Here is a 15,206-nt window from a genome sequence, read left to right as displayed (position 1 = left end):
TAATTTAAATATAATTTAATAAAATAAATAATAAAATTATAAATTAATAAAATTATATTTTATTTTTAGGAATCTATCTTAAATAATAGGTAATTCTAGATGCTGAGCAAAAAACTGTATATAATATAGACATGAAAATCATAGATTTTTGGGCCCAGCCCTTCTTTTTCTTTCTTGAAATAGGGTCTCGCTCTGTTGCCCAGGCTGCAGTGTGGTGGCCCAATCACAGCTCACTGCAGCCTCAATCTTCCAGGCAGCCTTGATATTTCGAAAGACTTATTTACAGGTTTGTTTGTTTTAGTGCTCAGTGCTCAATGTTAAAATTTCTAAAAGGAAATACATGCTCTGGACATAGAATATTATATAATTCCTGGTGTACAATTTAAATTACTGTATTTTATTATTCTACCTACAGAATAAACTTCTAAAAATAAACACATTCTAGGTAATGGTAGATAAAATGTCATTCAAACATCCTACAATAAGTTTTGCCTTTCTCCCCGAGAAATGGGTTATTTAAAAAAATAATTTTATACATGTCTATAATATCAATTAACAATGAAAAGTGCAAATTTACGTCTTTCTCTTCCTTTACAAAACAATTCTGCAACTCAGTTTTACCCAAAACAAGTACTTAGTAAAAGAATCCATCAATATAACACTGACTCAAAAACAGGTATTTTTTTTTTTTGACACGGAGTCTCGCTCTGTCGCCCAGGCTGGAGTGCAGTGGCCGGATCTCAGCTCACTGCAAGCTCCGCCCCCCGGGTTCACGCTATTCTCCTGCTTCAGCCTCCGGAGTAGCTGGGACTACAGGCGCCCGCCATCATGCCCGGCTAAATTTTCTGTATTTTTAGTAGAGACGGGGTTTCACTGTGTTCTCCAGGATGGTCTCGATCTCCTGACCTCGTGATCCGCCCACCTCGGCCTCCCAAAGTGCTGGGATTACAGGCGTGAGCCACCGTGCCCGGTCTCAAAAACAGATCTTAAAAACTAACCAATAAACCTGATTTTCCCTCTCCTCTGTGGGCCCTTACCATGAAAAGAAAACTCTTTGCAAGCCTGAAAAGGTACCTCTGACTGTGAGTACTATTTAAGATTCTTATATTGAAGATTAGACAATTTTCTGATGTGAATGTAGCCTCCATGAAGCTGTATACTTACGTATTTTTAAAAGAGGAGGAGTAAAAAGAAATTTTTGGAGGAGAAATCTGAGGTGGATAAAAGAGAAAAGTCCATGTTACCATACAGCAACAGACTCAACATGCACGTCACTCAGTTTCGTACGGTCATGCCAGTCCTAAGGCATCAAGACAGAAATACCAAAGACCTAATCTGGAAGCCTCTCACTGCTTATTCCTGGAAAGAAACTTTCATGGTCATGACTCTGTTCACCCTTTTGACCCTTGACAACCACTCTATGTCTGAATCTAGCCCTACATATTTCAACTGGCATGGAAAACAACTTGGAAGATGAGCTTTCCCCGGCACAAAACTCATCTGACTTATAAAAGAGGGCAGGAGACTAACAGATCTGGGAGCAGTTTCATTTACCATTATCCATAAATACTTGGTGAATAGTTTTAACTCCACAAATACTTTTTTAAAATACCAATGAAATAATAGATTAAGTATAAGCAAAGAACAAAACTTTCCTCCTCCTAAAATATAAAATTTCCTGATATCTTCATACTCTATTTCGCTGTCTTCTTTGTAAGGATATGTGCATGAGAAAGAGTAAGTTAGGCTGAAAACTGGGAACTGTACAAAAAAATTATCAATATTTCAATCATGTTGAACTGTGCTATGAAGCTATTTCCAGAGCAAAAGTGAGTGAAGCAATTAATATGTCAGCAACTATATTACAAAACATTTTTTTCTTTATTCTTAGTTTCCTCAGCAGGGTGTTTTAACATATAGTTAAACCCATACTTTCAAAAGTCAAGTTGCTCTAAAAATCCACTCTATAAAAATGTACTCCCGTGGACTTAATATTCTACTCATTTTAAGGTTTCTACTATAATCTATAGAATTACTGTTCTCAAGAACAATTTAACATAAATTCTTCATTTTGATATTTCAACAAAAGATGTCCAAAATTTTCTCTTTGAAATCACAGCACAAATATTTATGATTATGGTGTAGTACAAATATGTTTAAGACACAGAGAATTCCAGAATGGTAAAGCTGAGAAACAATCTTAGTGATAAATTACTATAATAATAAAAAGTGATAAATTAAGTAAGACAGCCTCAATTACAGGTAAGAAATTAAGGCCTCAAGAGGCACACTTGTCCAACCTGACAGAATATCAAGTACCTCTTGATGTTATCATTCTTATTACTAGTTAATGATATTTAATAGTAATATAGACTATATAGTAATATGCTCCAACAGACCACACATAGGAAACTAAATAAATATCTGCCTCAAATCACTCATCTTACAGATGGTTACAGTTCAGATAATAGCATGTAGGCATAAGAAATCTATATCGAAATATCGAAGGATGAGAAAAAATTTTAAAGTAGTGAAACTGGCTATGAACAATTCCAGTAAAAGTAAAAGAATAACAAAAGCAACAATATAAAGAAGTAGGATAGAAATAAGCATCAGATTATTAGAAAAGGAACAGGATTCCTTCATGCTAGAAAAAGACCAATGTAAAGATGAAACTCAGCATCAATGCCACTTGTACCTTTAAAGAAACCCTATGCAGGCAGGACATGGTGGCTCACACCTACAATACCAGCATTTTGGGAGGCTGAGGCAAGAGGGTCACTTGAGCCCAGGAGTTCAAGACCAGCCTGGACAACACAGCAAGACCTGAATCTTCAAAAAAAAAATTTAATTAGCCAGGCACTGTGGCACATACCTGTAGTCCCAGCTACTTGGGAGGCTGGGGCAGGAAGATCCCTTGTGCGCAGGAGTTCAAGGCTGCAATGAGCTTTGATCGTGCCACTGAACTCCAGCCTGGGCAACAGGGCAAGACCCTGTATCTAAAAAGAAATAAAGAAACCCTATGCTGAATCAAACACTCATGATTCATATGTAGCAATTTTAGATTACATTAAGAGAAGTGTGGTGCCCCATGCAAGGGAGTTGTTCAGCCATCCTCTTAGCCACATAAACCTATTCTTCCTCAGTTATACATTTCATCCCTTCTTGAATCCTACTGTCTCCTCAGCTTCATGTGTTCTTCCTCTCTATGAAATGCATAAAATGGCAGACAACATTTGTTGATCCCAGATAGCGCCACTTAATTTTTAGACCATGTCACCAACCAGAAGAAAATTTTTGCCATTGCTCTCTAGACTTTACTGTAGTGTGCTATCCTCATGATATCTTAAATTTAATATATCCCAAGCCATACTCCTATATTCTTCTTCAAGTATCCTATAGTCTTTTTTAAAAGCATTTGTAAGAAATGTCTGGAAGAAGTAAGTCTACAGAAAAAGCAAGTCAATTACTGCTTGCCAGAGGATGGAGAAGGATGGGGAATTGGGAATGATTATTCACAGACACAGGGTTTCTTTCTAGGATGATGAAAATGTTCTAGAATCAGATAAAAGTGATGGTTGCACAACACTGTGAATATACTAAAAACCACTGAATTGTGCACTTCAAAGTGGTGAACTTCGTTACCTGAATTTTATCTTAATAAAAAATTGCAAATTAAAATTAAATAAAAAGAAGAGTGGGTGCACCACCTCCCTACACACACCAGCATGCCCCTCCTTCTAACTTTCCTTTTACCTTCCAAAGTAATAAACACTCCATCGGTGGAATTATTCAAGCAGAAGCTGAAACATCATCTGTCAGGAGTATGCTAGTGAAGGGCTTCCTGAAGTGACTGGGAAATGACGCTAGATTACCTTCAAGTATATTTCATCTCTAAATGTCTACGCCACAAACTAAAGAGATTAGAATCAGGAGAAAACTGTAAAAGTGACCAGAAGAAAAACTATAAGGCATAACTTGAAAAGTTTTCTTCCTTTTCAAATCCATAGCTATAGAATATAATGAAGCAAAAGAACAAAAAGAAAATAGGTCCAAATGAGAGCACAGAAAATTAAGAAAAATTCAGGTAAATTAGATAACAGCATAAAAAGCAACATATTATAGCAATGTTTGTTTTGTTTATACAGAATTTATCCAATATCTAACTATATTTCTCTATAAAAATTCCTAAACTTGTTTTCAAGCGGTAGAGAAGATGTTAGAAAAAAATCTAATGCAGATGAGATTTCAATCAAATTACTTCTGATGGGCATGTAACTGGGTTCACAAGGTAAACAACGTATGGATAACATAACACAAAGTGATTTTCCTCCAAATTTGGCATCTTATCTTTCAAGTACATGAACCCAACAACTAGAGTCATTTGTGAGAAAGAAAGTTTAGAGGGAACACAAATTATGTATGATCCAAAAAGCAAGAAACTGCTGGGCACAGTGGCTCAACACCTTTAATCTCAACACTTCGGGAGGCCGAGACAGGAGGGTCGCTTGAGCCCAGGAGTTCAAGACGAGCCTAGACAACATAGTGAGACTTCATCTCAACAAAAAATAAAAAAATTAGCAAGCATGGTAGCGCTTGCCCATAGTCCTAGCTACATGGGAGCTGAGGCAGGAGAATTACTTGAGCCCCAGAGGTCAGGGCTGCAGTGAGCCATGATTGCATCACTGCACTCCAGCCAAGGTGACAGAGCAAGACCTTGTTTCAAAAAAAAATTAATTAAGTAAACAAAAAACAAGAAACCTTAAATCTTTCTATTACAAGTAAATGCCAGTAAACATCTGAAATAATCTACTGTCAAAAGAATTCCTTTTTAAACACTAAATGATCATTGTTCAATTTAAAAAAAAAAAAAAAAAGTATAGATATACTTCTGGATTTTAGAAAAGGGGTTCATTCAACAAATATTCATTATTTGATTTTACAAAGTATATTAAAATATTTGACATATTTCATTTACCTGATTATGAAGCATAGGTCATAAAACATAAAAATTTACAAGGAAATCCAATTTAAATGTTATACCATTGGCCGGGCACAGTGGTTCACGCCTATAATCTCAGCATTTTGTGAGGCCAAGGCGGTTAGGTCACTACAGGTCAGGAGTTCGAGACTAGCCTGGCCAACATGTTAAAACCCTGTCTCTACTAAAAATACAAAAATTAGCCGGGAATAGTGGTACATGCCCGTAGTCTCAGCTACTCCAGGGGCTGAGGCACGAGACTCTCTTGAACCCAGAAGGTGGAGGTTTCAGTGAGCTGAGATCGTGCCACTGCACTCCAGCCTGGGTGACAGAGCAAAGCTCCATCTCAAAAAATAAAAACTAAATGTTATACCATCAAAGTTATCCAAGAAAAGCAAGTTAAATCATATGACAATTCTTATACTCTCTCCATAAGTTTATTAATTTACACTTGTAAAAGAAAGAAAGAAATGAAATTTCTGATCCTATTAAAAACTTCCTCCTCCCAACTTTTTATAACTAAAAACGTAAATCACACAAAGAGCCTAGGATGTGACTTTTTAATGACCCAAATGCCTTATGAGTTAAGGATAATAATCCACTTTGGGATCCAGAAACAAGAGTGTTCATGCACTTTACAAGATTACACCTTATTTCATCTTCAGAGAATATTATTCCACCCAGCCAGCTATAGCAGCCCCATCTGGAAAGGAAATTTATTAAATGTTGCTTTCCTAACATTTTATGACCAGCCACTTTCAGAAGCTAGAAGATTGTACTTCAGATTAATATTCCAAAGAGTGATCTCTTGATCAGCGACATCAGCACCACTTGAGAACTTGTTAGAAATGCAAAATCTTAAGGTCCTCCCCAGACATACTGTTATGTAGTTTTCCTATATTATTTCAGAATATGAAATTCTATTATAGAGGTAAACAAATGGGATGGATGAAATGCTTAAGAAGTGACAATCATAGATGGTAAATAAACTAATAACTTATGAGACAGAGGCAACACTCAGGCTGGGCCAAGTATTGATAATGAGAATGGAAGCTGGTGAAATGAAGGCAGTCAACAGATGCGTAATAAATAGGTAAGCTGGGAGTAAGACATGACAACAATAAAATAAATAGAAATTATGATAAAATGAATGAGGTTTACGTATAGACAAAAAGCAATGGAAATACCAAGTCACCATTATGCCTGGACTGACAGCTACATTACTTCCACGTCAGTCATCTACTGAGGACACCAAGGATGGTCCCATGGCTCATGAGCAGGCAAACTAGCAAAGCTATGGCTGTACCTAAGTGTATTTGTCACATCTTTTCAATAGAACAAGTGTGTATCATCGACCCAGGAAATCATTAGTCTATGGAGTCTTGGTTCAAATATCAGCTGTGGTCCTCATAACCACGTCATTAATGGGGAACGGTTATGTGAAAGAAAGATGGGACATAGGAATATTGTTTACCCAGGACACAGGTAGTGTGGTCCTTCCAGCCTGGTTTGAACTGCATTAACTTACTCCATAGCTTTCCTCTTGCCTCAGGATTTGTGTTTAACTGGTTTGGTAAATCATGTGATTCAAGCATTTTAACTTGTTTTCTGAGTCTTCTATTCCATAACCTCTGAGATAGCTTGCCTGGTGGTGTACTTGGAGCCCAACCATTGTATCCAGGTAATTTCCCACAGAATACCTACTGAATCAGAATCTCCATGCTACAAGATCTCCCAAGTGATTCATACGCATATTAAAGTTTAAGAAGCAATGACAAAACTGTTATAAAGGGAAGCCTCTGCAAAGACAAAAAGTTGGATCTCAACAGAACTATTCTCTGAAAACAATCTTGAACAAAAAAACTTCATATATCCATGAACGCCCTAACAATGACTCAGAGCCCCAAAAGAAGGAGAGAATACAAGAAGATCCATTTTCAACAACTATTATGTAAGGTTTGAAGCTCTGGTACCCTTGCTGATTATTTGAACTCCAGTCCTGTAAAGCTCCATATGAGTTGAGAAAACACTCACAATATAGCACAATGTACCTCAATATTAACTCTGTAATGTCCTTCTTACTGGGAGTTAGAAAAATCTTTTTCAGATATGCTGTTTCAAGGATAACAATCCACTGTAACACAATAGTATTTGAGGGGAAAAAAATACCAATCCAAAGGACATAAGAAACAGAGAACGGTTGTGACTTCCTTAATGAGGCTGCAGCAACCTTAGAAAGATCATCAAAGCACAGAGTTGGGAACAGCCTGAGAGCTTCCTTAATGGGCTGTACACTTCCCACCTACCAGCAGCTCCTGACTTCATCAGCTCCTCATTTTATGTATTTGTTATATTTGCATTGTCCCTGACACATATTAGGGGCTCCGTAAATGTTCTGAATTAGTAGAAAAAATGACACGTCACCCTCTCTTGTTTTGATTCATCTGAGACAAATTTACTTTAATTCAATCCTTTCATTTTGAAAAATTCCTGAGAATGAAGGCATAATTCCATCTTGAATTAGCATGGTTCATAACATTCTCCCATTCCATATCTCAAAGTTGGATCTTAATTTGCTATTATTAATTCCATTCTAATATTTCATAACCCTATGAAACATATCAATCTATCCAATAAGATATAACTATCTATGAAAGATAGAAAAGTCATACTGACAGCTGGCAATACAGTCCGACCATTTTTAAAAGTCAAGGTACATGTTCAAGTACAAGGTATATGCTGCACAGGAAAGATCAACTATTATTCTGATGTTTTTCTACGTCCAGATTTAAGACATCTTACGGAAATATCTACGTAAAACATCTATAAAAAGAACTGAAGTAGTCACTGCGGACAATATTGCACATACAAAGATGATAAATAAGATCTATAACAAAAAAACTAAAGCTGCTGGGAATTTTTAACCTAGTATAGAATAAAGTGACAGGAAAAGAATGTAAAAGTTCTAAAAATCATTTATTTAAATAATACATTCCCTATTGCTTCTTTAAGAGGAAGTATGTTTAAGCTTCAAAGGAAAAGACTTAGGTTAGAAACTGTAATTTCCCATTCCATAAATAAAGCTTTATGAAAAGAATAAAGAAACACAGATAGAAAATGGTTGCGTGTATTCCTTTCCAAATAATCTATCAAATCCCTTTCTCTATATGCATTTAGTACAACCCAGTGCCATTAAAGGACTCACAGGACATTAAACATTTAGGCATAGATTTTTATACTGTTTTTTATGGATTCTAAATACAATGTGTTTAAGAATTGAGTCTACAAACTCACAGAGGAAAGGGGTAACCTTACAGATTTTTGTGTCTTCTTCAGCTAACAGCATGAGAGAACACACATGATAAGCCTTCAATAAATACTTTAATTGGATCTAATTAGGTATTACCATCCTCTGAGGCAAAAAAAAATCTTAATTGGGGAATAACCTAAACACTAAGACCACCACCATGACCAGTAGAAAGCAGCTCTCAAATTTTCCAAGTGAATCAACTTGCATATTAAACAATGGAAGCAGCAAGAAAGAGCAATTGTCTTATTCATTACAAAGGGCTAAGAATGAATCTTCTGTTTGCAAACTTAATCTACTCCAAGTAGTCCTGTTAACTGCCCAGTAAAATGCAATACATTACTTTTGTTTCACAAATCTTATGCTTGATCTAATTTGTTTTACAAATCTTATTCTTGATAAAATGTGTTAAATGTAAATAATGTTGCATTCTTTGCTATACAAAATTGTCATTATATGAAAATTAAGAGGCAAAATACTTATTATCAGCAATCATAGCAAAAATTAGTTGAACTTCAAAATGTCATTCCCAAAAAGCAGGTTTGTTCACATATAAACAGACATATTTCAATGATAAATACTTTAAAATCCATTAAACCTACTAGTGCACAGTTATGTTTTGTGCAGCACAGGACCCAAATACAGGCTGGTATCCCACTTGGCTGACGGGGTAGTGTTCTACTTGATAAATTTTCATAAGCTGCTATCCTCCATATTAAAAACTTAGTCACTGGGTTTAACAAACTCCTTGAAGAGTTCATTTCAGTTATTCCTGCCTTTCTCAATGTGAAACGATTTAATCTTATTGCTTTCTTCCTAAGGGGTAGAAAGATGATGTTCAAAGGGGATGTGAATGGCGAAGTTTAGGAGCTCACTGGATAGGCTTGGGGGAAAGGCTCCTTTAAAGACCATCTAGAGTAGGGCAGAGGGCATTGGGAGGGGTAGGAAGGCAGGAGACAGAGAATCACAAAGGAAGGTGGTAAAGCACTGCAAAGAAACTTACTTTCAAACTGGATTGACATCTGTAGTTTATTTTAAACTACAGTTTAACTTAACATGACCCATTCTGACCCAGAACTTCTGCCTTACACTAATAAAATGAAAGTTTGCCTGCTAACATCTGTAAATAATTTCATAGATTATTACTTTATTTCAGAATAGTCTTTCATAATCAGAACAATGTCAGATTTCTCTTTAAATATTTCTATGTAAATTTATATTTTAGAGCCTTATATGGAAGGTCCTAAAATGAAAATAACAGTGATTTTAGATTTTTGAGGAGAAAATTTACAGAAATGTATCAGATTCCAAGTCTATCATATATACACACTGTGTAAGCTAGAAGCCCCTAGAATGTGGTCTAAAACTACCGTTCTGCACCATAACCTTCCAGATTCCCCCAAGGAGAGCATGCCAGAATCTCAGGACTAAGCTGTGAGCAAGTATACTTTGAAAAAGCACCCCAGGAGATTCTGATACTCAACCAACCACCTCCTGCCCCTATTGCCATTATCCGCTAATAACATTCCACCACCCACTGCTGATGTACTTTGTGCTATTCTTCCATATCAAATGTTAACTAAGTGAAGTCATTAGAGCATGTGAATTCAATTGTCATTTACCCAGTTTTTAACAAGTAAAAATAAATCCATGAATGGCAAATCAATGTTATTTCTTTCAAAAAAATTCATTTTAAAGCTATGTAACGAATTTTGAACTCAAAGTGTTTACAGTCAAAGCTTTTCAAAGTATTTAAGTCAGTTAATATATTTCCACAAATTAAATTTTGACCACCAAGTAGCAGTACCCAAAAAAAGAGTTCCAACAAAATTCCCCACAATCCAGTTACACTTAAGTAATAATTCATATTTTTTAAGAAAGTAAATCAAGTATTATTCCAGATTATCATAACTCTCCCATTGTACATTATACTTCATACCTTAAAGTGTGCACATTCAGAAGATATTATTTATGAATAATTTTAGGTAAAACTAAAGTAATTACATTTCTAACTAACACTCCTGGTTTTCGGTACTCACATTACTCATACTCCAGTTCACTGGAATGTATCTCACAATCCCCGAACTTCTTCAGCTTTAATATTACTCACTATTGGTGGATGCCCTTATAAAGCACATTTAAGAAATGTAATTGATATCTCTCAAACTCCAAACTTTTAAAATCACCTGACAACAGGTGTATATCAACAATCTTGAATCCCTTACAAAAACTCCTACTAATTGTCAAGTCTATTCTACATACAATTAGGCCCTAGTACTAAAAACAAATTTGAAAACAAATGGAGAAAATACACTTACCTTAATAGGGGCACTACTAAACTTAATTTTCCTATTTGCTGGGATTTCTTCTTCTTCTGGCAATCCAACTATTTCCGAGTATTCCATATCAGGCTGATAGTAATTGTTCTCATCACTATCTTCCTCCTCATCCTGCTCAGTGCCGGTCTCTCCCCAGTCTGAATTATACCTGGATCTCACCCTATACACATTATAGTCACTGTGCATGTACACATGGGAACTATCAAAACTGTTTGAATCTTCGGGTACTTCTTTTCCACAACTGGATGCAGAAGCATCAGGAGAGGTGAAATCACCACCTGCAAGTTCTTTCCTCTGTTGCTTTGCTGCCTCACTTTCAAGCAAATTAGTTTCAGCATCTTCTAACAGTTGGCTTTGTGGTGAAGGGATTTCAGACTTTGGCATTGCCTTACTTTCAGCACAAGGTTCTTCAGGACTGTCTTTGTCAATGCTGTCGGGAGTCTGTTGGTTAGATGTGGAGTCCTCGGGTTCCTTGCTCTGCTGGATCTCTTCACCAGGTATCGAAGCTAGAGAGGTACTTTTAGAAGCCACTTCTGGTACTAGAGTTATATTACTCTTGTGAGCATCCTCTGTATCAACACCTTGCTTGTTTGAAGGAGACCAGGAATTAGAATCCTTAAGGTGGCCAAAGGTGTCAAGATTTGTAACAGTAACAGAGGGTAAATTCAAAGGATAATGCCCAGTCACTGAGTATTCACTGTTCTCAGCCTTCTCAGAAATGATGGCACTGGGAGAATCAGTGTTCTCAAATACTGCACTCAGTTGACTCACAGTTGGGGAGACAGCCTCAGTTCGGGAGCTAAGGCTGTCCAAGGAATCAGTACTGCCTCTGTTGGACTTGGAACCTCCCCATTCATCCTGAGGTTCACTCCCTCCAGCTTTCTCTTTCTTTGGGGAATAGCGGTTGTTTTGTCCTGATTCATGCACACTTCTCTCAAACATCTTCCGAGTCTCAGTGAATTTGGAATATGAAGGGCCATCGTACATTGTGTCAAATCTACTAATTCGTTCAGAAACAGAGGACTCCAACTTAACAACTGAGCCATCTGTTTTCTCCAGAAATTCTTTGGGCTTCATTCTTCTCTGAGGAGATGAATGTCCACCTTTCCCCCTTGTTTTGGCAATGACTGCAGCATTCTCGTTGGGTTCCATACCCATCTGCATAAATAGGTTTTTAATTCTGTTGACATTGGAGCCATATTTCCTCCCCCTGCTCTGCTGGGAGCCCTCACCTTCTTTTGTTTTTTGTTCCCCATCTGACTTGGGTTTGTCAAAGGTACTTTTCAGTGCCTGGAACTCAGTTCGATATGCATTCCTGTGAGGAGAGGCACTTCTGAGAGTTGTTCGTTCACCTGAAGACTCAGTTTTCAACATTTTCACTTCAGGGGTAAAAAGCCAATGTTCATAATGATCAAAGAAAAAACAAAAAACCAAGATACCTGTCTTCTCTAATCACCAGTATTGGGTCAAGAAAAGTACCTCTCAAATGGTATACTGTGTTAGCGATTGTGCCAACAGGTGTATTAGGAACTTAGTAACAGTCAAGAGTTACAGAGAATGGTTTTTTCAAAGCAAGACTAGAGGTTCATCTGAAATAGAAAAGAATGAATTTCTGAATTCATTTACTTACTTGAATTTATGTCTAATCAAATAACATACATTTTATTTTCCAAATGGCTTAGCCACGTGGCAAACAGAAGAGCTTACTCATTGAAACGGGAAGTTAAAAGTCAATAAGTTATCATTCTGATTGTCTTTGGTAAAAAATGTTTCAAACACAATTTGGAGATACCTATCAAAATCTCAAACACACACACACTCACAAATACAAGTTACACATAAGTATATTTGAAAGCAATACTTTAGACCAAGTTTTAGTCACTTTTGTGAATGCCCTTTAAAAAGAAACCAGCAGTTCATCGATCTTTAAGAAATCAACAAACTGTCCAGAAAATCAACTTCATTCAGGATTCTCCACAATTAGTTGGAACTTATTCTTTTTAAGTACAATTAAGTTTGGAATCTATGTTTACAAACTCCAAAACATGCCTACAGAGGCATATTTTACTTTTTCTGGTCCAATATTCTCATCTACAGCATCCCCAAAGCAATACTAATGCAATTTCAGACCAAAACAAGGAGGAAAAAAAGTTCCTGAATGGCAATAAGTTTCATTAAATTCAGTTATAACAAGTATTTGGAAGTTTCCTAACAGTGGTTATTATTAATTATGGAGTGGGATGCAGACTACCATGGGAATAAATGCGTAAGAATGTGACAATCAGAAAGCAAATATACTGTGACACCCCTTTTCACAGCCCTGATTTGTTTATTCTTTCTTGCCTCTAACTTACTACAGTTCAAAACGCTACGCAATGCACGCTTGCTGGTCTCCTTAAGCCCACAGCAGGATTTTATATCAATAAGCCAGCAATCAAATACTTCAAGATATGCTGAAGAGCAGACAATGCAGGCAGTTCTAAAGATTTCTCATTTTATTTTTGTTTTGTTTTGATGTTAGACCGAGCCACATCACCCTCACGTACAAACAGCTGAGGAGGCACACACTTTCACTTAAAACGTCTCCAAACTCGGCTCCTGGCCCAGCACGCATGCATGGCCCATGCAGACAAACAAGAAAGGCTTTGGAGTGTGGTGCCTGTTTTTCCTTTTTTTTTGTAAAGCATCGACAATCTCCTTTTACCCTGACCATTCTTTTTAAAGCCACAAACACCCTCCCCTCTCCCCTACACACACACCCCATTCCCTCCCCCGCCAATTCCAACCCGAGGAGGCGGGGGCGGGGGAGATGGGGCCGCCGGGGGATTCAAAACCTGCCCTCACAAAAGACAAACATAAATAACACCAACTTGAGAGGCAGCCGATTCCCAAGCCCGGTTCGGGACGCAATCCCTCGGCCCTGGGGCAGGACCGGGAGAGCAGGTGACGCCAAGCGCTATGGTAGGAGGTCGCAGTCTAGCTTTGTGCCAAGAAGCACCTGAAGTCCTAACACATTGGCTGCGGCTCCCGGCGGCTGCCAGGCGGATCCCAGTGTGACACGGAGAGAGACGAGCTCCCTGGCCACATTTAAAAAAATAGAAAAGAAAAAAAAATTACAGGGTAATGAAAATAAATCCCTTTGTTTTTCCTCTCAATGTGCCAGGAAACAATAGATCCCACTGATAATGCCTCCGATCTTCAACCTATTGCTCCTCCACCACAACCCACCCCCACCCCCAGCCTGCAACTCAGCCTTTGTACAAGCCGATTTTTTCCTCCTCTCCACCCTCCCCAACTCCTCGCCCCGCGCTCAGCCTCCCCCTTACCCGAGCGGGAGCGCCGCGGGCGGGGAGGGTCGGGCCGCCACGGCTCCCACCCTCTCCTCGCAGGCGCCCCCCGCCCCACGGTGGCCGCGGCGGCACGGCACGGCGCCGGCCCGCTGTGTACACCGCAACCCGCTCTTCACGGCGCAGCGCGCTGGGCGGCTGCGGCGGCCGCTTCCACTCGCGCCTCGGCCCCCACGCGCTCCCTGCCCGCGGCGGGCGGCCCCGGGAGGCGCGCTGCGCTCCCCAACGCCATTGCGGGCGGGCGGCGGCCCGGGCAGCTACGCGCCCGCATGCTCGGACCGGCCTGGGGCCAGGGGTGCCGGCAGAAGAAGGGGTTTGGCCCACGTGCGGTCGCCAAGCCGGGCCGTTTGGGCAGCCGGGGAGGCCGCGGTGTAATGGAGGCGAGGCCGCGGGGGTGAGGAAGACCAGGGGGTAACAGGTGCCTCACCTCGGCTGATGGGATTAACTCTAGGGCCGCAGAGAGAGGGAGCCCGGCAGCAAAATCCCGGGAGAGGGAGAGAGAGGGAGCCTCTGGCGGCCAAGGAAGGGCGAAAAGCGCTGGCCCGAGGCGAGGCCGCCCCACCCCCTCGGCCGTGGGCGAGGGGCCTCTCCGGCCTGGGGCAAGGCCCCTTCCTGTTCGGGTGTTGGCTCCGGAACTTGGTTCTGGGGCTGACCGCTGCTGGAGCCCCACTTAGTATGAGTCTGCAGTTAACTCCGTGACCCCAAGGCATCCAAATCCCAGGCCACTCTGCTGGCCTGGAAGGCCAAGACGTAGGCCCAAGTCTGGTGTGGCCTTCACCTAAGCCACTGCGCCTGGCCTACTACTTACCTTGACCTTAAAGTCCCACTGCCAAAGAGAAAGGGATGAGGAGGTCTTCTACCTTTCCTGTCTAGGGAGAGTTTTTCAGCTCACCCCACCCCTCCGCCCTTTTCTAAACGCTCAGTACTCCCTCTTACACCCCCAAGTACCGGAAGTGTTACCACCTTCCTGCAAAATATAAAACTGATCATGACTGTCAATACAGATCTTTAAACCAATCCTTCCAAAAAGCCTAGGTAGCAGGAACTCTTAAAGAATAATTTTTCAAGAAGGTAAAAACATGACAATGGTAGAAATACAAAATGAACATGGGTCAAAATTTTATAACTCTTTTAATTAGAAAGGGAACCCCAGCAAGATACCGCAACCCACTCATGTGAGACTGTGAAGAATAGGTATAGAGACAAGAAGAGGCAAAGCCGCTTAATATTCT

General features: G+C 39.5%; 1 protein-coding gene across 19 annotated transcripts in view; it reads right to left on the bottom strand.

Moving 5' to 3' along the window:
* The window catches only part of LOC105475534 (protein phosphatase 1 regulatory subunit 9A), a 391,847-nt gene extending 376,955 nt beyond the window's left edge, over positions 1-14,892 (bottom strand). For 15 of the 19 annotated variants that reach the window (XR_011622153.1, XR_983434.3, XR_983433.3 and 12 more), the window contains exons 1-2: positions 14,402-14,511; positions 10,607-12,216 (exon numbers count right to left, since the gene is read on the bottom strand). Coding sequence is in view for 15 of the 19 variants with exons in the window: in XM_011730872.3 (XP_011729174.1) it covers positions 10,607-12,001 (1,395 nt within the window). In the remaining 4 variants the exon portion in view is untranslated. Of the gene's footprint in view, positions 1-10,606; positions 12,217-13,953; positions 14,093-14,401; positions 14,512-14,782 lie in introns of those variants that run through there. The other 4 variants (XM_011730883.3, XM_011730884.3, XM_071094850.1 and 1 more) reach the window with 3 other exon arrangements.
* Positions 14,893-15,206: the final 314 nt, after the last annotated feature.

Source organism: Macaca nemestrina, chromosome 4 (assembly GCF_043159975.1).
Source record: "Macaca nemestrina isolate mMacNem1 chromosome 4, mMacNem.hap1, whole genome shotgun sequence".
In the NCBI taxonomy this organism is placed as follows: domain Eukaryota; kingdom Metazoa; phylum Chordata; class Mammalia; order Primates; family Cercopithecidae; genus Macaca; species Macaca nemestrina.
Note: the sequence above shows the minus strand (reverse complement) of the source record. Positions and strands in the feature narration are given on the sequence as shown.